This window comes from Rhinopithecus bieti, unplaced genomic scaffold (genome assembly GCF_001698545.2).
Source record: "Rhinopithecus bieti isolate Rb0 unplaced genomic scaffold, ASM169854v2 scaffold_1673, whole genome shotgun sequence".
NCBI classification, from domain to species: domain Eukaryota; kingdom Metazoa; phylum Chordata; class Mammalia; order Primates; family Cercopithecidae; genus Rhinopithecus; species Rhinopithecus bieti.
In genome coordinates, this window is record NW_016804690.1 from 4,466,000 (window position 1) to 4,491,628 (window position 25,629).

The 25,629-nt window shown below is 36.3% G+C and overlaps 1 protein-coding gene across 1 annotated transcript in view; it reads left to right on the forward strand.

Moving 5' to 3' along the window:
* RAB3GAP2 (RAB3 GTPase activating non-catalytic protein subunit 2) overlaps nucleotides 1–25,629 on the forward strand; it is a 119,781-nt gene that overhangs the window by 78,123 nt on the left and 16,029 nt on the right. The window contains exons 15-27 of the mRNA XM_017870008.1: nucleotides 175–318; nucleotides 544–626; nucleotides 920–984; nucleotides 5,021–5,111; nucleotides 6,769–6,896; nucleotides 7,933–8,146; nucleotides 8,514–8,611; nucleotides 17,256–17,361; nucleotides 17,930–18,090; nucleotides 18,849–19,077; nucleotides 22,163–22,336; nucleotides 22,439–22,545; nucleotides 25,043–25,109. Coding sequence (XP_017725497.1) covers nucleotides 175–318; nucleotides 544–626; nucleotides 920–984; nucleotides 5,021–5,111; nucleotides 6,769–6,896; nucleotides 7,933–8,146; nucleotides 8,514–8,611; nucleotides 17,256–17,361; nucleotides 17,930–18,090; nucleotides 18,849–19,077; nucleotides 22,163–22,336; nucleotides 22,439–22,545; nucleotides 25,043–25,109 — 1,667 coding nt within the window. The remainder of the gene's footprint in view (nucleotides 1–174; nucleotides 319–543; nucleotides 627–919; nucleotides 985–5,020; nucleotides 5,112–6,768; nucleotides 6,897–7,932; nucleotides 8,147–8,513; nucleotides 8,612–17,255; nucleotides 17,362–17,929; nucleotides 18,091–18,848; nucleotides 19,078–22,162; nucleotides 22,337–22,438; nucleotides 22,546–25,042; nucleotides 25,110–25,629) is intronic.

Here is a 25,629-nt window from a genome sequence, read left to right on the forward strand (position 1 = left end):
TCAACAAGGCAGAACTCTGCTAGCTTTACTTATGTATTTGCTATCAGTATTTAGTTGCCTTATTAATGCTCCTAAATTGATAATAATGTTGGGTTTCCTAGTTATAATAAAAGCACCTTTTGGCATTTCTCCTTGTTCTAATGGTTTTACCATATTGGGATGTGATTTCTTTAGGCTGCTGTATCCTGGCTATAAAATAATGGGCTTAAATAATGTTACCAGTCAGAGTTGGCAGCCACAGACTTATCAGATCTGTCTTGTTGATCCAGTGTCTGGAAGTGTGAAAACAGTGAACGTTCCCTTCCATTTAGCACTAAGGTAAGGTGTATCCGGTGTTGCTGACTGACGCTCCTCTGCTAACTTTTCCTAGTTCCTAGGTTTGTTGTACTCTCTTTTGTTGTTGCTGTTTCGTTGTTTCCTTTGTCTTTAGACTGATATCCTTAAATAGAAAAAATTTAAAGGAAAAAAAAGTTGGAGTGTGTCAGAATTAGAATGAAAATAATTTCACATTCTGTAATAATTTTGTTATATTTATTGGTTTAGTGATAAGAAGAGTGAACGAGCCAAGGATATGCACCTGGTGAAGAAACTAGCAGCCTTACTGAAAACAAAATCTCCCAATCTTGGTAGGTATTCTCTCATACAAATAATAAAGCATATTGTTCTATCATCTTTTAAATCAATAAAATATTCTGAATGGAGCAATCAAAATGATGCATGGATGAGCTTATTGGAATTGCTCTGTAAGGCTGAAGTGTGCCATCTAGAGGGTGTTATAATTCATAACAAGAAAACATTAATGTGAGAGAACCCAAAAATCTTTTAGACTCAACTGATAGTACAGATATGTTCATTTTCTTTCAGAATAATGTTTCACTGTTATAAAAATTAAAATTTTACTTTAATTTTTTCTTTATAGATTTGGTTGAAACAGAAATAAAGGAATTAATTCTTGATATTAAATACCCTGCAACCAAAAAACAAGTAAGTATATATAGTACACAAAGTTTCCTGCTAGTAGCTATAATACATCCTTCTTAAGAAAATCTTTGTTTTCCTATTTCCCCCAAACATGACAGGCTGAAGTCTTCTTTTCACGTTTTTATTGTTTATCCCTTTCTGTATTTTCATGTGGAAGTTCCTGTTGTCTCTTTTAAAAAAAAAAAAATAATAATAATAATATTCATGCCTGTAATCCCAGCACTTTGGGAGGCTGAGGCGGGTGGATCACGAGGTCAGTAGTTCGAGACCAGCTGGTCAACATGGTGAAACCCCATCTCTAATAAAAATACAAAAAAATTAGCTGGGTGTGTTGGCGGGTGCCTGTAATCCCAGCTACTCAGGAGGCTGAGGCAGGAGAATCGTTTGAATCCGGAAGGTGGAGGTTGCAGTGAGCTGAGATCGCACTATTGTACTCCAGCCTGGGCAACAGGGCAAGACTCCGTCTCAAAAAAAAAAAAAAAAAAAAAATTAGTATTACCATACATCTGAGTGTGTTTTATATACACACATGTGAACATCCCTACATTATATATATTATGTATATAATATATATGTAATAGTAAATATGTGTGTATGACCACCTACCTTAGGAAATACAATCTTACCAGGAACTCTAAAGAGCCCCGAGTGTCCCGCCTCAGTCCCATTCCCTCCTCTCATCCTTAAGGTAACCATAATTTAGAATTTTGTGGTTCTTTCTTTTTCTTTGCTTTATAGCTACATCATTCCTGTGTGACTCCTTTGAAACCTGTTGATGCATTTCCTGCCTTTTCAAACTTTACATAAATGGAGTCATGCCCTATGTCTTTGGTGACTTTAGTTTTTCCTTCAGGATTGTGTTTCTGTGTCATTCATATTGGTGTATGTAGCTATAGTTATAATTGATTCATTTACTATGCCATACAAATTCCGCTCACTGACTAGAATTTATTTACACTCCTGTCAGTGAATGGTTAGGTTGTTTCCAGATTTTTGACATTACAAACAATGATGCTGTGCTTATCCATGTACATATTTCCTCATTCACATATGCAAGAGTTTTTCTGGCATTTATACCTAAGAGTGGAATTGCTAGGGTGTGAACTTCTTCAGCTGTACTAGTTGATGGCAAATTGTTTCTCAAAATAGTTGTACTAATTTATATTCCCACTTGTTCTGTATGAGTCCCTGTTACTCCACAGCCTCAGCATTCCATGGTATTGCCAGACCTTTACTTTTTGCCAGGCTTGTGGTTATAGTATGGTCACCATTGATGATTTCTTTTACTCCCACTCTTCCTATCCAAACCCCTCATAATGCTATTCAAGTCCTAACTCCATAAATTCTTACATAATGCTTCGATCCCCATGGATAACTCTGAACTCCTACTCTACTTTCAATCAAAACTGGATGGTTAATGACTACTTATTTTCTGATTATTTCATGTATGTTAATCATAGCTCCCCCAACTTTTTTTTCTTTAGGTCTTATAAGCTCCTTCAAGTAGGAACCTTACCAAATACTTGATTTTTATAATTCACAGCATCTAAAATAATGCTACTGTGAAAATGTAAAAAAAAAACTGTATCACAGGTTTTTTCTTTTCTCTTACACAGTCACTCAACACTTCTGCCACTAGATGTAGGGTTTTTTTTTTTCCCCACACACCAATGAATTTCTTTGGCAGATTCTCCAGCTAACACTAGCTGGTTATTCTCTAATTCACTTCAATTCTGACACCATCTACCTGGAGATAGCATGAGATCATCACCACAGGTTAAGAGCTCAGTCCTGCAAGACTTCTACCTGCTTCAGATACCAGTCACAAGTAGTTGGTCGTCAGCTATATTTCTGACTGACTGGCTATAAATTAGGGTTACTATGACCCCCTCTATACGGGTGATGAATTTGCTAGACCAGCTCACAGAACTTAGGGAAACATTTTACTTGAACGTTTACCCATTTATTTATAAAGGGTATCACAGAGGGTAGAGATGAACAGCCAGGTGGAAGAGATGCATAGAGTAAATCATATGGGAAGGGTTGCAGAGCTTCCATTCCCTCTCATGGCAAGCCACCATTCAGGAACCTTTACATGTTCAGCTGTCCAGAAGCTCTTCCAACTCTTGTCCTCTTGGGTGTTGTTGGAAGCTTCATTATATAAGCATGATTGATTACATCATTGGCCAATGGTGATCAACTCAGTCTTCAGCCCCTCTTGGCTCCCCAGAAGTCAGGAGTTGGGCTAAAAGTTCCAATCCTCAAATACATGGTTGGTTCCACTGGTAACCAACCTCTTATTATGAAGCTTTCCAGGAGCCTGCCATGAGTGGCCTCGTTAGAAAAAAAGATGCTCCTATCACCCAGGAAATTACAGAGGTCTTAGAAGCTCCTTATCGGAAACTGGGGGTCAAAGACCGAATGTTAGAACAAAATGTTCTCCTAGCACCTCTGTCTACAAAGGGATTAAGAGCTCTGACTGATGAACTAGGGCAGAGACCAAACATTGGAACAAAAGAAACTCCTAGCACCCCCATTGTTCAGGAAATTATAGGAACTCTGTGTCAGGTACTGGGGCCATAGACCAATGTATATATTTCTTACTATTTTATAGCTACATACATGGGAGAATTTAGTGAATAGTGATATGTGGGAGAATTTAGTGCAGAGTGATTCTGTTGCAATCCACTTTTAAAACACTTTTTATTGTGTTATTGTAGAACAGAAAAGCCTTTGTGACTTTTAATTGTGTTTTCCATTCTACTGACGATGCTAATTGGCTCTCATTTTCCTTAGGGCAAAGTCTCCGTTATTAGAGATGACATGATGATGACAAAGTGGGCATCTAGAGAGGCGGTTTGAGAAATCTGTAGTAGAAAGGGTCATAACCCACACAGTTCTTCTCATTTTGATGCCATCTTTCTTCTTATCTTAAATCATAGAACAACAAAATTGGGAAACCAGCATAATGCAAAATGTCTTCTTGATTTTCTTTTTTTTAATGATACTTCTGAATCATGTATGAAGCTGTGAATTTTATAAAAAATGCTAGAAAACCCAATAATGATAGTTATGTCTTAGAGGACTGACTAAAGGGAGGGAAGAAACCAGTTTAGGCTTTGGGAGACTGAATAATGGGGAAGAAAGTAAGCTAGCTGCTAGCCTGTGTAATCATAGGCAGAACAGGAGCAGGTCATGCTTGTCCTGGGTTCTTGCCTCTTATAGTCACTTTCTTTATTGCTTCCTGGTAGTTGCTTCATTATAGACCTGAGCAACATCTTGAGCCACCCTCTAAGCCCATTTCTCCTCCACAAACACACAGAAGTTTTTGTGTTGATTGGATATTTGTCTTACCCTGCATTCTCAGCCTACTTTTTAAACTATTTAATCTCATTAATTAAAACCCAATTTAATGTGCTAATATGAAAGGATAAATATGACCTTTAACTGCTATGTCTGACTCATTGATGTTTCTGATAGTTGCTACTTTAGGCATGAAGAGATATTTTGGGATTGGTTATGAAGAATCTTAAATATCTATGGGGGTAGGGAGAGGGAGGTAGGGAAGGGTGGGTACTATATCTATCTAGCAGGGCCTATAGATTCTGCCTGCCATGCACAAATGCAGTTATTAAGCTATAACTAAGTTATTAGCAGCTTTTGTTATTGACATGACAATAATCTCTGCTTTTCATTTATTCCTAGATAGTTTAGGCATATTCAAACACTTCTTATTGGTAAATAGCTTTATCTTTGTTTCTGTTTTGATTGGGCTATTCTGTTAAGTAGCAGTTCCCTTCTAGTTGTTTTATTCTCAGCCTGGATTTTTGTCATTTATATCATATTTGGCATGACATAAAGTTGATCGTATATTACTTAACAGTGCAACTTGAGATTTAAGATATGTACACTAAAACATCTTAAATATAGAGCTTCTCTTTGAAATTTGGGGTAGTAAAAGTTTAGGCATAAATATAAGATTTAAAAAACCAAATCATTGCCATATGATTACTAGAACTGTTCAATATCTTTCTTCTAGGCTTTGGAAAGCATTTTGGCAAGTGAACGTTTACCATTTTCTTGCCTTAGAAACATCACTCAGACTTTAATGGACACTTTAAAAAATCAAGGTAATAGGGTTTGTACTGATTGAAGGTTACGTTCTTAACTCAAATTTTGTAACTGGTTATAGAAAGCTATTGACTTTGTGATACCATCATGTTACTTTAATGTGGAAATAATATATATATATATATAAGAAATTACGAATCTTATGTATTCCCTATTTAATATATGTAGTTGATCTTCATCTAAGCTGTCTTTGAATGTATTGACTGTTTGTTATTTGGAAGTTGTTTTTAATTGTGAGGAAAGAGGTCAGGATAGAATGATAAGTGGTTATTCTGATATAGCTGTAGAACATTAAAGAAAGCATTGGAATGAAGAAGTTATCTGGTGGTATGGGAAAACAACCAAGCTCTCTCGCTGCCATTGTCTTTTCTTTAGCTTCACAAGAGGAGACAAATTTCTGTAGGGGGGCACATAATGTCATTTTGACCAAGATAATAATAAACCATATTTGTACTTTGTATTAATGTTTTATTAGTGTATCAGTTTCCCATCAGTTTCCCTCATGAACAGAGTTAAGGACTTCCAAAATCACAGACGACAATCAGATTATTTTTTCTAGTCATTTTTTGATGTTCAAAATTTGTCTGTACTATCACATTGTTCTTTAAAATCAGTCAACCCGTCAAAATGTATTTGTCTGAAAAAGGATTACACTTGAAACTGTGGGGTTGTAACACCATATTCCATCCAACTGAACTAGTAAAAATTCACTTTATTCTGAATTCCTAACATCAGTTAAATTGTAGTGTGCAGTGGACTGGTGTCATCTAGTTGTGACTTTTGTTTGCATATTAATTATGTAAAACCAACTTTGTGTTTTAATTATGTGTAAGCCAGCTTAAAGTGGCTTAATAAACAAATTATAAGTTGTTCTTTCAGGGCTTCAAACATGCTAATTTTGAGACTCTTTTTCAACCTTTTTTTTTAAACAGATACTTGAAACTGACATTGGCAAATAGTGAACTCCTTTAGTGTACACCACTTGTCAGAAATAAATACTTCTTTTAAAAAGCATGGTATAGTTATAAAGCCCTCCCACCCCTCAAGACATTAACAAAATCCCAAGATTTATTAAATGAAAAGTTATCTTTCACTGACCTGGTAGTAAACCAAATACCATTGTTGGAGTTCTATAAAATCATCAGTTTCAAGTTCTACATAAAAATAAGATTCCTAAAATCTCATTATTTTGTATGGTCAGTTTTATTAAGGCTATAAGAACTTGAACAATATTCCACGATACTGTATTTCAAATAAGATTTTGGGGGGATTATCAGTGTCTCACTTTTTAAAGAATAAATATTTGTTTTATGTTAGATATAAATATTCATACAGTATATGAATTATGTAGTCAGGGAAAATATTTTCAAAGGTATTTCCAGATAATTTCTTTAAACTTTGAGTATTAGATGAAGATATTTCATTTTCTTTTTTATCACCCTACTTTTAGATCATCTTATTTTATTTAAAATTAGACATTTTGTCATGACAGAAAATTATTTTGCTTTCAAAATCTGATATAGCTTAAGCATCTCAATATTTAATACATCAGAGCATCAGGGAATTATGTAATATTGAGATATTTAATGAAAGAAAAGCCTGTTTATGAGTCTGTTAAATATATCTCTTATATATACTTTTCCTTCTGCCTTTTAGAACTTGAGTCTGTTGATGAAGGATTGCTACAGTTTTGTGCCAATAAACTAAAATTGCTGCAACTCTATGAGTCGGTCAGTCAACTAAATTCCCTTGATTTTCATTTAGACACACCATTCTCTGATAATGTGAGTAATCCCACATTTTATATTGTATAAAATAATCTATCTGGTTAGTTTTACTTTTTAAAATTGGTAGTAACAAAGTGAAAATTAAGAATTTTTTTAAAGCTTTAAAGTTATATTTTGTTTACCAAGCCCCCTGCTAGCTATCTGTGCCTTGCTGCTAAATTTATATTATTTATACAAGTGCTGAGATTATAGGCGTAAACCACTATGCCCAGCCACAATATGTTTTTGTACATATAGTATATAAAAATAGTTTGAAAGCCTAACAGGTTGTATCCCTGAGAGCCACATACAGGACTTATATGTGGATACAATGAGAATTGTTTTTCTATGTTTTATTTTATAGTGTTTATGCTGCTTAATAATTAAGCATTTAAATTCAAATATTTAGTTTCCTCAGAATGGTAAGAGTTGCATTTGACACTCTTTTAAATTTTTTTCTGATTATACAGTAAAACATGTTTATTAAATTCTAGCATTTGCCAGGGTATAGTGGCTTGCACCTGTAATCCCAACACTTTGGGAAGCTGAGGTGCGAGGATCACTTGAGCCTAGGAGTTCAAGACCAGCCTGGGCAACATAAAAAACTGTGTCTACAAAAAAACCTTTTTAAATTAGCTGGATGTGGTGGTGCACACTTGTGGTCCCAGCTACTCAGGTGGCTGAGGCAGGAGGATTGCTTGAACCCAAGAAGTCAAGGCTGCTGTGAACCATGATCGTGCCAAGGTACTCTAACCTACGTAACAAAGTGAGACCCTGTCTCAAAAAAAAAAAAATGCTAACATTCTAGAAGATAATAAAGTACCCTCAAGAAATATGCTAAAATGGTACTTTTAGTAGTATGTAGTGCTCAAGATTATAGTTTATTTAAATAAACTCCTACTCATGAAATGTGATTTGTAAGTAAAGTTTTAAGCAGAATACATGATAGCTATTATATTAATTAAAAAGTCAACTTTTGCTTACAGTCTTGAATTTCAGTTCAGATAATGTGGTTGATAGATGTGGAATGTTGTTTTTGTTTTCTATTTTAAAGGACTTGGCTGTGTTACTAAGGCTTGATGAAAAAGAACTGCTTAAGCTCCAGGCATTACTAGAGAAATATAAGCAAGAGAACACCAGGACAAATGTTCGATTTTCTGATGATAAAGATGGTGTGTTGCCTGTAAAAACATTCTTGGAATATTTAGAATATGAAAAGGATGTGCTCAATGTAAAGAAGATAAGTGAAGAGGAATATGTGGCTTTAGGTAGGTAAAATAATACACTGGTCTTTGTATCCCTCTTCTTTTAGAAGAAAACATGGTAGGAACATATAGCATCTCAGGAGATTCTGTTTGTTTTGAAATTTAAATAATGAAAGGATTTAATGTACTGTGTTTTTTTGGCCAACAAAAGACACTCTGGTCGACAGGTTGTTTTAATAAGTATAGTAAAGAGACAATATTAGATCATGATTTGCTTTCTGCTTTAATAAATTAAGCAAATTGAACCATTAATTTCTCTTCAACTTCATAATGTTTTATTTCTCTGGAATTCCAGATTGTGATTCAATAAGATTGTTAGTCCAAATGGTAAGTAGTCATTGATTAATGTGCTTTGTTTTTGTTCTACCAGGTAGTTTCTTTTTTTGGACGTGTTTGCATGGAGAAAGCTCCACTGAGGATATGTGTCACACTTTGGAGTCGGCTGGACTTAGCCCTCAGCTGTTGTTGGTAAGGTTTTTTTGGTTGCTGGATGCTGTTCTTCCTTGTGAATGTCACCCAGAAGTGTCAGTCTTCTTCTTTTTTTTTTTAACTGTTGTCTTTTAGGTTATCATAGAATGTCCATGAAAACTTTCTAAAATGATCAAAGAAATGTTTAATCACTATATTTAATAGAGTAATATTATTTTATTTTTCTTATACCCTGTAAATTTTTTTTCTTTTTCTTTTACTTTGAGAGAGAAAGAATCTTGCTCTGTCACCCAGGCTGGAGTACAGTGGTGTGATCGTAGCTCACTGCGGCCCCAACCTCCTGGGCTCAAGCCATCCTCCCATCTCAGCTTTCTGAGTAGCTGCGGCTACAGGCGCATGCCGTTATGCTGGGCAATTTTTTTTTTTTTACTTTTGTAGAGATGGGGTTCTCGCTATGTTGCCCAGGCTGTCTGAAACTCCTGGCTGAAGCAATCCTCCCTGCTTAACCACTCAAAGCTTTTGGATTACAGACAAGAACCACCGTGCCTGGCCAATTTTCTATAAATGTTAACAAGCATATTCTATAGTTGGCCTAAAATAAGTTTAGAATCTGTATGCACACATCTATATGCATGCATTTACAATAGAATTGGATCATCAGTAAAAAACTGTCATGTTATGATGGAAAAGATCTTAAAAACAAAATAAACTTCCCTTAAAGCAATGTGGAATTGTTATCAAACATTTTCAAACTTTGAATATATGTTATAATGTAATCTCAATTATAACAAATATTAAACAAAAGAATCATCCAAGGAGAAAATACAACACTAGATTTTTGCCCTTTCTGAAAAAATCAAGGAAAGTTACCCCATCTTCCTTGTTCTTCTTTGTTCTTACCTATCCCCTACACATGCCTGCATACACAGTTGTCCCTCAGCACCCATGAAAGATTGGTTCCAGGAACCTCCCCCTCCAATACCAAAATCCATGGATACAGAAGGTCCTGATATAAAATGGTGTAATAAAAAATTAGCCAGGCATGGTGGCATGTCCCTGTATTCCCAGCTACTCAAGAGGCTGAGGCATGAGGATCCCTTGAATCAGGGAGGTCAAGGATGCGCTGATTGCACCTCTGCACTCCAGCCTAGGTGACAGAGTGAGACCCTGTCTCTAAAAAAACAAAAAAGTGGTAATTGCATGTAACCTATGCACATCTCCTGTATACCTGAAATCATATCTAGATAACTTTTAATACCTTATGCAATGTAAATGCTGTGTAAATTATTGCTAAACTGTATTGAGGGAATAATGGCAAGAAAAAGTCTGTACGTGTTCAGTATAGATGGAACTGTCCATCTTTTTTTTTCCGGAATATTTTTGACTCACAGTTGATTAAATCCACAGATGTGGAATGCATGGATACAGAGGGCCAACTGCATACTCTTTCACACACCCCCATTCACATGTTATATTTTGGCCAGGATTTGGGCATCCTACCTCTGTTGACGGTTTAATGTGTTGTGTTTATTTTGTATGTGTCTGGTTTTGGTATCTGGGTAATGCTGGCCTCATAGAATGAGTTTGGAAGTATTCCCTCCTCTTCAGTGTTGTGAAATAGTTTGAGTATAATTGATATTAGTTCTTCTTTGAATGTTTGAAAGAATTCAGCAGGAAATTCATTAGATCTGGGCTTTTCTGTGATGGGAGATTTTTATGACTGCTTCCATCTCATTACTTATTACTGGTTTGTTGAGGTTTTCTGTTTCTCTACGGTGGGTTGGCGTCAAGCTCTTCGTAATAGTCTCTAATGATCTCTGTTTCTAATGATATGTTTCTGTGGTATCAATTGTAATGTTTTCTTTTTTGTCTCTGATTTTATTTATTTGAGTCTTTTCTCTTTTTTTCTTAGTCTAACTAAAGGTTTGTTGATTTTGCTTATCTTTTTTAATAAAAAACTTTTTTGTTGATCTTTTGTAATTTTTTTAGTCTCAATTTCATTTATTTCTGCTTGACCTTTTTACTTCTTTTACTAATTTTTAGGTCGGTTCTTTTCTAGTTTCTTGAGGTGCCTTGTTAGATTGGTTATTTGGAGTCTTTTGTTGAGGTGTTTATTGTCTATAGACTTCCCTGTTTTTTTTTTTTTTTTTTTTTGAGACTCTGTCACCAGGCTCGCTCTGTCACCAGGCTGGAGTGCAGTGATGTGATCTCGGCTCACTGCAACTTCCGCCTCCTGGGTTCAAGCAATTCTCCTGCCTCAGCCTCCTGAGTAGCTGGGACTACAGGCATGCGCCACCACGCCTAGCTAATTTTTGTATTTTTAGTAGAGATAGGGTTTCACAGTGTTGGCCAGGATGGTCTCAATCTCTTGAACTCGTGATCTGCCTGCCTCAGGCTCCCAAAGTGCTGGGATTACAGGCGTGAGCCACCACACCTGACCGACTTCCCTCTTAGCACTCCTTTTGCTGCATCCCATTTTTATTTTTTTCAAGAAATTTTTTAATTTTATTTTTAGTTGCTTCCTTGCCTCATTGACTGTTCAGGAGCATGTCGTTTAATATCTGTATTTGTGCAGTTTCCAAAGTCCCTCTTGTTACTGATTTCTAGTTTTATTCTGTTGTCAGATAAATACTTCATATGATTTTGACTTTTTAAAATTTGTTGAGAATTGTTTTGTGGCTAACATATGGTCTGTCCTGGAGAATGTTTTATGTGCTGATGAAAAGAATGTGTATTCTGCAGCAGCAAATGAAATGTTCTATAAATGTCTATTAGGTCCATATGGTCTAGTATGTAGTTTAACTCTGATCTTTCTTTGTTGATGTTCTACCTGGAAGATCTGTCCATTCCTGAAAGTGAGGTCAAAGACCTCTGTTATTACTGTATTGAAGTCTGTCTCTCCCTTTAGATCTATTAATATTTGCTTTATATATTTGAGTGCTCCATTGTTGGGTGCATATTTACTTACTATTGTTAGATCTGGCTGATTTGACTCTTGACTCTTTTATCACTGTATAATTACCATCTTTGTCTCTTTTTTTTTTTTTTTTTTTTTTTTTTTTTGAGACAGAGTCTCACTGTCACCCAGGTGGGAGTGTAGTGTCATGATCTCGGCTCACTGCAACATCTACCTCCCAGGTTCAAGTTATTATCTTGCCTCAGCCTCCTCTTCGTCTCTTTTTATAGTTTTCAACTTAAAATGTATTCTATCTGATATATGTGCAGCTTCTCCTGCTCTTTTTTGGTTTTAATTTTTATGGAATATCTTTTTCCATTCCTTCACTTTCAGTCTATGTTTGGCTTTATAGGTGAAGTGAGTTTCTTGTATGCAGTATACATTCGTATGTTGTTTTTTAATCCATTCAGTCCCTCTGTGTCTTTTTTAAATTATTATTGTTCCTGGGCCTAAGCTATTCTCTCATCTCAGCCTTCCAGTCAGCCAGGACTATAGGTGCATACCACTGTGCCCAGCTCACTCTGTGTCTTTTAATTGGAGAATTCAGACCACTTACATTCAGTGTTATTATTGATTGGTAAGGTCTTACTACTGCCATTTTGTTACTTATTTATTAGTTGCTGTGTAACTCCTCTCTTTTTTCTGTCTTTTATGGTTAAGTGGTTTCCTCTTATAGTAGTTTCAATTCATTGGTTTTGATTTTAGTGTATCGATTGTAGGCTTTGCACTGTGATTACCACGAGGCTTACAAAAAAAAAAATCTAGTTACAACAAGAATTTGATACCAACTTAACTTTGATTGCAAAACAGCAAAACCAACAAACCATAAAAGAAAACCTATACACATTAACTCTCTTCTCCCCTATTTTAGCATTTTGATGTCATCATTTTATGTTATTTATGTTGTCTCTTAACAAATTGTCCTTTTTTTTGATAATTTTTTCTTTTAGTCTTCTTACTAAAGATATACGTGGTTTAAACACCACGATTACAATATTAGTACAACAACCACATTAGCATAATTTTCTTTCAGTTTGGAGAACTCCCTTTAGTGTCTAAGAAATCACACATTTCTTACAGGATAGGTCTGATAGCAATACAGTCCCTTAGCTTTCGTTTGTCTTGGAAAATCTTTTATTTCCCTTTTTCATTTTTGAGGAATAACTTTGCCACATACAGTATTTTTAGGTGGCAGTTTTTTTCCTTCAACATTCTGAACATATTGTCCCACTCCCTCTTGGCCTGTAAGGTTTCTGTTGAGAAATCTGCTACCAAGAGTATTGGATCTGTCTTATACGTTATTTGCTTCTATTCTCTTGCTGTTTTCTAAATTCTCTCTTTGTCTTTGACCTTTATGAGTTTGTAAATTAGTGTTCTTGTTTGAGTTAACTCGGATTGGTGACCCTTGACCTTCCTGTACCTGTATATTCTACTTTGGAAACTTTTCTGTTATTACTTATTTGAGTAAACTTTCTACTCCTTTGTCTTTCTCAGTTCTCTCTTTAACTCCAATAACCCCAATATTTGCTCTTTTGAGGTTGTTTTATAGATCCTATAGGTCTTGTTCATTCCTTTTCGTTCATTTCACTTCTTTCTTCTCTTCTGGCTATGTATTTTCAAATAGTCTATCAACGAATTCACTGATTCTTTCTTCTGTTTGATCAATACTGCTATTGATGTTCTCTATTGCATTTTTCATTTTATTTATTTTCAGCTCCAACGTTTCTATTTGATTTTTTTCATTAGTATTTCAGTCTTTTAAAAATTTCTCTGATAAATTTTGAATAGATTGTGTGTGTTTTCTTAAAGTTTGTTGAGCTTCCTTAAACAGCTATTTTGAATTCTTATGCAAGCACTCTGAGCTGGGACCTCAGCTAAGGAAGGCGAGGACAGCACCACAAGGCTACTTTCCAGCCCACTGCTGAGACCAGTGCCCGCAGGCAGACTAGCCTTTCTGCCAAAACACTAGTGTGAGCAGTTCCTTCTGGACCCCATGGCAAATGGTTTTGGTGGCAGGATCATGGGCAAACAGGGAAGTAGCCAAGCCCCTTATGGGGACTGGGCTGTTTCTGGGCTTCAGTCTGGAAGTCAGTTCAGGGGGACAGATCAACCACCTTATTGTGAGAGAATGTAAGTAGGTTACCTTCTATTCTGCCATCTTGGTGGCCTCAATGTTTCTGTTACTCAAAATCTATCATTTAGACATCATCTGGTTATATGTCAATATACAACATATTTATATATGAGATAATGGTAACATTTTAATATGTGAATTCATAAATATCATATTATGAATAATGTAATGTGGCATTCTTTGTTGTGACTGTTGAAATATCTTCTTTTACATTTACTAATTATGGAGGTAGTTACCTTTATACACTAGACTGTCTTCTCCTGTTTTATGTGTTCATATATGTGTTTCTATGTGGTAACTTAATTTATCTCTGTATTCACTTCTTTATTTTTCTTCTTTCATCTTAATATTTCCTGCAGTTTAAAATATCTTTATATTGCTTATAAGTGATTCTAAAATTGTATCATTATATTCTGATAGTTTCTTTGGCATCCTCTATTTTATACTGATATCCTATATACAAACAAAAGCTTGACTGTTTGGAATGTTTAATGTTTATAGAAAACAGGAAAAACACACTCTAGGTGATAAACAGAGATTACCTGGAGGGTGAGAAATAGAAGGAGGTAACCTAGGGAGAAATAAGAAGGAAAGTTAAGCAGAACAGGTTTTTTGTTTGTTTCAGAATTTTGTTGCAAGTGATGGTGGGTAGAGAAGAGGTTGGTTGGAGAGAAAAGCAGAATTCATAGTGTGAAGAGAAGTCCAAGGCATGGCATTTAGTTTTTTTGGCTGCCTTAATCTAAAATAACCTTCTGGCTGCCAATTTTGATGAGCATTTTGAAACCTTGTTGTTGATGGGGAAATGAACAAAGCTTTAAGAGGCATTAAATCTATAGGTATGTTTAGAAATCTGGTATACTGGCTGGGCGCGGTGGCTCACGCCTGTAATTCTAGCACTTTGGGAGGCCAAGGTGGGCGAATCAGGTCAGGAGTTCTAGACCAGCCTGGCCAACATAGTGAAACCCTTCTCTACTAAAAATACAAAAATTAGCTGGGCACGGTGGCTCGTGCCTGTAATCCAAGCTACTCGGAAGGCTGAGGCAGGAGAACCACTTGAATCTGGGAGGCAGAGGTTGTCGTGAGCCAAGATTGTGCCCCTGCATTCCAGCCTGGATCAGAGAGTGAGACTCCATCTCAAAAAAAAGAAAAGAAATCTGATGCACTTTAATAATAGACCCAGATCATACATTTTGTACGTAAAATTTATCAAAGTGAATCTAGTGGCAACTTAACGGTGAGCCTAAATTATAAAATAAATTCTGCCTTCCCCCCATGTTTCTTTTTGATCTGCTTCCCAGTATACATGCACATAAAACAGCGAGACAGAGTTATTTTTGATTGAGTATAGAGTGTCTTTGTTAACTGTATAGGCAACCATTTTTTTAGCCTACCTAGTGGTGAAAAGCATCAGGTTATGGAGGTTAAGGGGAAGTCTAGCAGAGAGGAGATTCCCCTGATAAATAAACTAAGGTCATACTGAATTTTGTTGGTTAAACAGGATATTGGATTGCAAGTGGAAGGAACATGGTGTAATATGATCCCATTGTTGTGACAGTAAATCCCCGTTATCCTCCCTCGAACATACTCTATATGTATCTATACATATAAAGCTGTTAATGGCTTGGAGCATAGTAACCTTTATATAGCCATTAGCATTTATTGTTCACATTGTCAGTATTTATGAGCATGGAAGATATATTTGTTTTTTAAAAAAAGGTTTCTAATGGGTACAAAAAATAGAATGAGTAAGACCTATTTGATAGCACAACAGGGTGACTGTAGACAGTAATAACTGTACATCTTAAAATAGCTTAAAGAATGTAATTGGATTGTGTGCAACTCAGTGGGTAAATGCTTGAGGGGATGGATACCCCATTGTTCATGATATGTTTATTTCATGTTGCATTACTTATATCAAAACATATCATGTACCCCATACAAATATACACCTACTTACTATGTACCCACAAAAAGTTTTTTAAAGGTTGTCTCTATGGGATGAGGTTAAAAGGGAGCTGGTATAAAGAGGCCCTTGGAAGGGAAATTAGACCAAAAAAGGAAAAAAAGTAGAAGGCATTAAAGAGTGTGTGTGTGTGTATATATACATGTGTGGTTTCATATGTGTAAAAATTAAGTGTATGTGTAAATTTATATATACATGTATATATCCTCATACACGTGAACATTTTAAAGGGGAGAAAAGAAAATATGCATGTTATTAATAGAATCAGACAGGTTTATTTTCAAATTTTAGTTCTTTTTTTTTTTTTTTTTTTAAATTTACCTGAGATCTGATAAACATGGATCGAATTTTGGTTCTTTTCTTTTTTCTTTTTGAAAAGAAAGACTGGAGTGCAGTGGCGCAATCTCAGCTCATTGAAACCTCTGCCTCCTGGGTTCAGGCGATTCTCCTGCCTTAGCCTCCCAAGTAGCTGGGACTACAGGCACCTGCCACCACGCCCAGCTAATTTTTTGTATTTTTAGTAGAGACGGGGTTTCACCATGTTAGCCAGGATGGTCTCGATCTCCTGACCTCAAGATCTGCCACCTCGGCCTCCCAAAGTGCAGGGATTACAGGCGTGTCAATTTTAGTTCTAACTCATGAACTGGAGTGCTGGACAAGTTTGTTTTCCCATATGAGCTTATTTCATCATTTCTGAAATCTGGATCATCATCCCTGCGACAGAAGTTGTTAGGATAAAATGAGGTGATGCGCATGTCACGTACTTATCACAGCTCCTGGCCCTGAGTCGTCCTCATAAATTCACTTCCTTCATGAGCTGCTTGAACTTCAACTCTTTACCCTCCTTAATTTTTGAAAACTATTTGAAATAATTTGTTTAAACTAACAGTCTTTTAATTTAGAGCTATTTTCACATAAAATTATTGCAGTATTATAATTAATCAAGGCCTTTCAGAGATACCAGTACTAACAGATGTAACACCATTTCATTAAACTTCATTATCCCAGAATTATCTGTGAACCAATTTTATAAATCTTAAAAATATTTCAGCTTCAGGTAGGTATGCTATGCTGGTTTATAGCTATTTTAAAAGTCACTTATGTTGACTTAAGTTTTTTTGTTTAAAGTCTGTTTTTTCATAACTTATTAGTGATTTAAAAATTGGAGTTTGATACTTTTATGTATTGCTCCTCACTGCCACGTCTGCAATACCTTTGTACGGCCAAGGCAAGGCTAAGATCCACAGCTCCAGATCCTACCTCTCTCTCCAGTCAAAACCTACAGCCAAGTGGTACCTCGTTAATCAACAGCAAATCTGTGCTCACGTAGTAGTAACTCCTATTTGGTAATGTGCTCCTTAATAGAGATTTGGATTGGAAGGCAATGCTTAACCCAAAGAAGAGTTGGAAACAGGGAAGTTTAAATATACAACAGGTTATAGAGAATCTCCTAGGTAGACAAGGGACCTCATTCTCACTCTCATATTACATGATACAGCAAGCAACTGCTTATTTTTTCACCTCAAGAAGCTGCATCATCCATATGCATGCATCTGCTGTCTAGGAAAGTGTAAGATTTTTCTATGTAAAATTTTTTTTTAGACTGAAAAAGATTTAAATTTGATTTCAGTCTCTGCTCCTGAGTGTTTGGCTTTCGAAGGAAAAGGATATTTTGGATAAACCACAGTCAGTCTGCTGTCTTCATACCATGCTGTCCCTCCTGAGCAAGATGAAAGGTAAACAAAGTTTGTTGCTCCTGTAAACAAAGTTTCGTGTTTGAAATGTCACAGAAAGATGGGAGAGTAGATAGGATCCCTTAACAGAAGGAGTCTATAGTGTACAAAACATTTCACCATAGAGATTCTTTTATGTATTAATAGAATACTTTTAATGCATTTGACTTATGCTTTAATTTATGAAATTTTATATTTTGTATCATCATAAAAAAACATGATTTGAACAATACACGTTAACTCAGTAAGGCAAATGGAATGGTCTTAGGGGAGGTAATGTTTTTCTTGTTATTTTTTGTATGATTATCAGAATATTAATCTATTAAAATATTCAATCGTTTTCAATAATGATGAAATATTCCAAATAAGGATTTAATATTGATGAGAACAAAGATGACTAAAAGAACATAAATAAATGGAATAATAAAATAGATTGTTAGACTTCCACTTCATTGAGAAATATAAAAATATATCAGTAGGGAACTTAGTTTTAACATTATGTTTAACATAAATAGTCTAAAAAAATTGACAGGGTAAGAGTTTATTTTTCAGTTTTCTCCTCTCCCTATAGTGGCCATCGATGAGACCTGGGATTCTCAGTCTGTGTCCCCATGGTGGCAGCAGATGCGCACAGCCTGTATTCAGTCTGAGAACAATGGAGCTGCTCTGTTGTCTGCACATGTTGGGCATTCTGTTGCTGCGCAGATATCAAACAACATGACAGAGAAAAAAGTAAGTGGGTAAAGGTATGGTTTTCATCTGTACACATCCAGTAGGCTAAGGGGATGCTTTCCTTTTCTGGGGTTCTCTGGGGGGTTTTTTGGAGCGGGGAGAGGGATGAGAGGTGCTCCCCTTAATTTGTTTATTCAGAATGACACCATGGATACTTGAATTTAGCAGTTGCCACATGACAGTATCCTACTGTGTTTTTTTCTCATCTCTTGAGGACTCACATTTCCTTTACAGCTCATGGTGGATCAAATAATTTTTTCCAGGGGGTGTTACGTTAATTTGGATGAGACACCAAATAGGTCTGTGGAGATTCACAAGTCACTGTTGTTTATAGGCTAAATTTAATATTGCCTGCTTGCAATGTTCATTGTGATGGAGAGAGATGAAATTTCAGATTTTTTTTTTAGGTTGAAGAGTGCATTCTGAAGAGATGTAAGTTTTTTGATGGTAGTGCTAGACAAAACTGTGGCCCTTGCCAGAGATGGCCCAAAAAACTTTGAAATGTACACTGGTTGAATCAGGGCCATTAGTGCAGGACTCCTTATAAATATCTGAACTCACCGTCCTTGCCCATGAGTCTACAGTCTACTCCTGACCCTCATGTTTCATCCAGCCAAGTAGTAATATTTGGGAAATAGCATTTGTGGGTTGCTTTGTGATGTATCCTCAGTATCCATCAGCTTTCAAGTTAAAAGCTCATTCAAGTTAATATTGATTCAGAATATTTGGCAGAGAATCACCAGTACATTTTTTATTAGTTTTCCCAAACAGTTTTGGGTGCTGATTCAGAGGCCCTCACTGATTCCTGGGAGGCACTTTCTCTTGACACTGAGTACTGGAAACTCCTTCTGAAACAGCTGGAAGATTGTCTCATACTTCAGACTCTGCTTCACAGCAAAGGGAACACTCAGACCTCCAAAGTGTCATCACTGCAGGCTGAGCCACTTCCAAGGCTTTCTGTTAAAAAGTTATTAGAAGGAGGAAAAGGTAAGCTGAAGTTTATTTGAGCATTTACATCCATATTGTTATGTTACGAGGGTTTCTTTTAATAGAAACGACGGAAAGAATAGAGAAAGAAAAATACACTCAGATTTAAAAAATAACAATAACCTTCTGTATACTTCCTCTAAATTAATCTTCTCTAAAGTCTCATTTGGTCAGTTCCATGCTCAGGAACTGCTAGGTGCTTCCCTCTGCCTAAGAAAATTGGCAGTGATTCTCAAAGAGTGGTCAGAGGACCTCAGGAGTCCTCCTTTTTTCACTTACATGTCTGTATGAGGCCAGATTTTATTTATTTATTTATTTATTTATTTTTTAATTTATTATACTTTAAGTTCTGGGATATATGTGCAGAACGTGCAGGTTTGTTACATAGGTATACATGTGCCATGGTGGTTTGCTGCACCCATCAACCTGTCATCTACGTTAGGTATTTCTCCTAATGCTGTCCCTTCCCTAGTCTCCCACCCCACCACAGGCCCTGGTGTGTGATGTTCCCCTCCCTGTGTCCATGTGTTCTCATTGTTCAACTCCCACTTATGAGTGAGAACATGCTGTGTTTGGTTTCCTGTTCCTATGTTAGTTTGCTGAGAATGATGGTTTCCAGCTTCATCCATGTCCCTGCAAAGGACATGAACTCATCCTTTTTTGTGGTTGCATAGTATTCCATGGCATGTATGTGCCACATTTTCTTTATCCAGTCTATCGTTGATGGACATTTGGGTTGGTTCCAAGTCTTTGCTATTGTGAATAATGCTGCAATAAACATACGTGTGCATATGTCTTTATAGTAGAATGATTTATAATCCTTTGGGTATATACCCAGTAATGGGATTGCTGGTCAAATGTAATTATTTTCATAAAATATTAGCATGTAATCAGTTTATTATTTTCATTTCAAAATGGACTAATAAGATATTTTTTATTTATCAGTTTTAATTTTTAGTACCATAAAGACTGACAGTTGTAACTCATAAACCAAAGTTCTTTGGGATTGCCAGTAATTTTAAGGGGATCATGAGATAGTAAGTTCAAGAATTGCCTGAACAAAGCATAAACTCTTAAACTTGCTCTCCAATAACTTTTGACTTTGAATCCAACTGATTTTTCTTTGTCTTTCTCATTTGCTTCCTAGATTTTAGTTAAAATGAAGCATCCATGTGCTTCCTGTCTCAGATCTGGGCCTATCCACTTCCCTTTCCCTGCCTCTCTCACTCATGGATATCAAAATCTTACTCATCTTTCAAGGTCCAGCTCAAATGCTTCTCCTCCAGGAAACCTTTCACGATTCACTAACTGCAGATTTTCTCTTCTTCCTCCTAATATCCACAGAATGTTATTCCTCTGTTGTGAAGCATCACTTTCTGCTGTCCTGGAGTCATTTGGGTTCCTGTGCTTCTATCTTGCAGGAACATAAACATCTTACATTTGTAGTTGTCTTTGGGGCCTCACCTTGTATCAGCAGCTCTTTTAGGCATTTGATACTGGAAGGACTGTATGTGAGGTTTATAAATACCCACATATTTATAGATTTTTAGTTTACTTGTTTTCTCATTCTTTATAAAACTCGTGACCATTTTTTTATTGCAAAGTCACCACACTTCCTGTTGCCACCTAGTGAAAGGGTAAGGATGCCGTTTGAATATTAACCTAAGCAACAGAATCAGGGGCTTAATTCTGGAATGATAATTTTTCAATGATTTAGAAGCCACACGTAAGAAATTAGATCACCCAGCACATTGCTCGCATTTATTTTCACTGACAATTGTGAATTTACTGTGAGGCAGTCTTTTTGTGGAAAGGTTTTTATTTGAATCAAAAGATGAGGAAAGACTGAGAAAGTTTTGGTAAACAATAGAAGTATAATTTGTTTTCGATAATAAACAGTGCTCTTTAAACATTTGGAACATTTTTCAGCATGTGTTTACAATTTTTTGTACTATATTGATGACTGAAACATGATATAGTATAATGCTGTTGATCAGCTATGGCTAAATTAGGCCCATAAATATTGCATATAGGCAAATTAGTTGATTATTAAAAGTAATAGGGCTGGGCACGGTGGCACATGCCTGTAATCCCAGCACTTTGGGAGGCTGAGGCAGATGGATCACCTGATGTCAAGAGTTCATGACCAGCTTGACTAACATGGTGAAACCCTGTCTCTACTAAATACAAAAAATTTAGCCAGGTATGGTGGCACATGCCTGTAATCCAAGCTTTTTGGGAGGCCGAGACAGGAGAATCCCTTGTACCTGGGAGGCGGAGGATGCAGTGAGCTGAGATTGCACCACTGCACCCCAGCCTGGACAACAAGAGCGAACTCTATCTCCAAAAAAAAAAAAAGTAATACTTACTGGGTGTGGTGGCTGACGCCTATAATCCTAGCACTTTGAGAGCCCGAGGCAGGCGGATCACCTGAGGTCAGAAGTTCGAGACCAGCCAGGCCAACATGGCGAAACCCCATCTCTACTAAAAACACAAAAAAATTACCTGGGCGTGGTGGCATGTGCCTGTAATCCCAGCTGCTTGGGAGACTGAGGCAGGAGAATCGCTTGAACCTGGGAAGCGGAGGTTGCAGTGAGCCGAGATCGCACCACTACACTATAGCCTAGGCAACAAAGCATGACTCCATCTCAAAAAAAAAAAAAAAGTAATATTATATTGGTCTTAGGAGCCTACGCAAGTGTCATACTAACCAATCTATTTTCACTTATAATTGAAGTAAAAGTGTTTTAAGGATATATTAATTTTTTTGTCTCTGGTAAAGTGTATTTTAAATTTTTGAACATAGAAAGCAAATAGTATACAGACATATGCACGTGCATTTATATTTATCTAACATTTTCTGAGAGTATAAGGATGCCCTGACATCGTAAATATCCTGCTTGTTGCCCTCACAAGATGCGTGGTAGGTAGGAACACTGCTGTAAATCTCAGGGCTTTTTCGAGTCACCTTGAGGCTCAGAAATAAATGTGTTGCTTAGATCTCTTCATAAGGAAATTGGCTCCCATTGGCAAACTGCCGTGTGTGTTGTAAATTTTTATTTTCTTCCTTGTCTCCAAACTATAGGTGGCATTGCAGACAGTGTAGCCAAGTGGATATTTAAACAGGACTTCAGCCCTGAAGTATTAAAACTGGCTAATGAAGAAAGAGATGCAGAAAACCCAGATGAACCCAAAGAAGGTGTTAACAGAGGTTTCCTTGAGGTATCAGAGGTGGAGATGGACTTAGGAGCCATACCAGGTGATACACCAATAATGAGAAATATGAAATCCAGAGAGGAAAGATGTGGCCGAGTGTTCATTAAGGAAAAAAATAACATCACTGCTTTCTTCTGACTTCCAGACTTACTGCATTTAGCCTATGAGCAATTTCCTTGTAGCCTTGAGCTCGATGTGTTGCACGCACATTGCTGTTGGGAGTATGTTGTTCAGTGGAATAAAGATCCAGAGGTGAGATTCTTGTTACCTCTTTCATGTTATTTCTGCTTCTGTGTTCATGCTATTCATATGTGGGGACTGTCTAATTAAATGGCTTATGATAAACACTGGCTTTTTCCCCATTGTAATGCCTCTGTGCTAACTTGAGTAGACCATTTTCACATATTTCCTCTTATAATCCTCCCAGTAAACCTGTGAAGTATAGATACTGTCATTATCCTCGCTCTAAAGAAGAAAATACTAGGGCTCAGAGAAGTTAAGTTTCTTCCCTGCAAACACACAGCTAAGTAAGTATCAGGATTTAAGCGTAGGGTTCTCTTTATCTAAAACTAGTGTCCTTTGTCCTACTCCCTAGTTAGGTTGTGACAAGTATATTGTTTATTTCCTTCTGAATTCCTGCATGAAATGGCATCAACCTAACAGAATATTCTTACTATTATAGTCATCATGATAAAAGTCAAGAGTGAAGGTCCTGAGATCAACCTAGTGTCTGATTGTTCAAATATGTATTTGTCTGTTACTTCTGTTTGCCTCAGAAGAACAAAGAGGCAGATTGTGCCCAGGGTTGACTCTAGTCCAAGGTTAGCCTTGCTGCCCTCTCAGCTCTCTGCTCAGGTGTCGTTTTCTATTGCTTTTGGTAGCCACTGTTTCTACCAGGGCATTCACAGTCTAGAAGCAGCATGAGGGGAGGCCCCAAGCCTGGAGGCAGAAGGCAGAGATTTGGATCCCAGCTGAATTGCTGACAAGCTTCTGGCTCAAGAGAGCCACTGAATCTCTGGCCTGTTATTTTCTACCTCCTTCTCCCTCCTTTTTAAAATGAAGGTGCCATGATCAAATAAGATCTAAAAACATATTGTAAATATTCCTCTTTGCCAATCAGTCCTTCACTTAGACTTCCCTAGTCAGTGCCCTGGTAAATTATTCCTCTCAAATCAAAATTCCTACCTTTATCGTCCTTATGTGAGGTTGTACTATTGTAGAGAACTCTCATAGAAGAACTGATTCATGCTAATATATTAATGGAAACGATACTCTTCCTTCCTCCAAAAAACTGTAATCACATATATTAAAGGAAGACGTTGTGAAAGTAAGTGATTTAAATAAATGAATAGTCTTTGATCAATTAAACCTTGACCAAAAAATGATTTTAGGACAGAGGATCCTCTTAATGCCCTTCAAATCACCCTCTTCAGTTGACTACAACCTAAATGGCGATCATATTTAGGCTCTCTACTTAACTGTGTTACTTTTCCATTTTATTAAAAAGGAATGTTATGTCTAGGATGAGAACATAATAATTTCTAAAATCTGAATGAATTAATTTCAAATTCAAGTCTAAAAAAGTGCATTTAAGAAGAAAATTCTGCTTTGTAGTACTTGTTTATAAACCAAAGGCAGCTTGCAGAGGGGGCATAGACAAAGCTGATGTCAAGCCCCATGGCTGCTGCATAGAGCTTATAATCATCATAGCACACAGTTTCTGAACTCTTTGTTTCAACGTTCTCCTAAAATGAAGGCTGTAATAGTAGTTATCTCAAAAGGTTATTGCATATTTTGAGAAAATGAATGCATAGTGCCTAACATTTTGACTAGTGTTACCAGTATCATTAGTGTTGCTTACATTTAAAAGAAGTTGTTGTTTTACTAGTTTGTTTTTGCCATTAAATATTCATCTTGTCCCATCCAACCACAGTCTCAGCTCCACCATTTGACACACACAATTTTATAAGGCTCAAAACAATAATACTACCTTCGGAGAAATTTCAACACACTATGTATTGGCAATGATGATATGTTTGATGATGATGTACAAGCTACAAAATTATTTAGCAGAGATCTGAATGATTTCATCAGTGTTGCATTCTGTATTTGAGTTTTAATATGTAAACTTCTTTGATTAGAAAGAGTTGAATTTCAAACATCCCATCTGATACTTCATATTTCCTTCCTGCTTTAATTGTTTTCTCTTTGGCACTTACCATTAACATACTAAATATAATATATTTACTTATGTTTATTGCGTAGGTCCCTCACTAGAATTTAAACTCAATGAAGGCAAGACGTTGGGTCTGTTTTGTTCATTATGGAATCCATCATGCTTCAAGTAGGGCTTGGTGCATACTAGATACTCAATAAATATTTGTTGAATGATGAATGAATGAATTGTATCTACAAAAGTAAGCTTATTGTTTTTACATGTATATGAAATTCAAGTATTTATTGGAGAGAATATTGCTATGATATTCAAACCACAGCAAATTTGAATCCAGATGTTAGCCCATATGACCAAGGAGCTTCTAGGAATTAATCACTGTAATAGGTAATGTGAGTTGAGGAGGGACAGTTTAAGTTATCAAAAGTTATTTCTTATCCAATAATTTCATGTTATTATTAACATTCTTAGGTAGCTTTATGCAGAAATGTATGTAAGAAGTCTCCATTGATAATGGTAAAACCTATTAAATGATACCTCTTTTTCTTTCTCTTTTTTTTTCTCCCTGTATGTAAGGAAGCACGTTTTTTTGTTAGGTCAATAGAACACTTGAAGCACATTTTTAATGCACATGTTCAAAATGGTAAGTAAACAGATGTTAGAAACATCACTGGTTGATCTAAAAGAGGCTTCCTGATTTAACAGGTGAATTTAAAGATTCACAACCTGTTAAATTTTTATTTGATTATCCTGCAACCTAACGTATTACTGTGTATTGGCTGAGGTGCAAGGGTCTCTTGAGCCCAGTAGTTCAAGGCTGCAGTGAGCTGTGATCACACCACTGCATCCAGCCTGGGGGACAGAGAGAGACCCTGTCTCTAAAAAAAAATAAAATAAACAGTACTGGCCATTTTAACTACTTGGAAAAGTGCTATTTATAAAGGGGCAAAACAACTGGTAGTAATCACCACTTCTGTTCCCCAAGCTGACTACTATTCCTGGGTGTAATTAAGACAGCTGTTCTGCATCTAGCTTGCCAAGGAAAGAGGAAATCAATGATAGAGGCAGAACAGCTGCCTTCATTACACCCTTCACAGATCGTGAAGGAAAGAGGGATGGATTTCTCAGGACTGAAATTCTTTTTTTTTTTTTTTTTTTTTTTT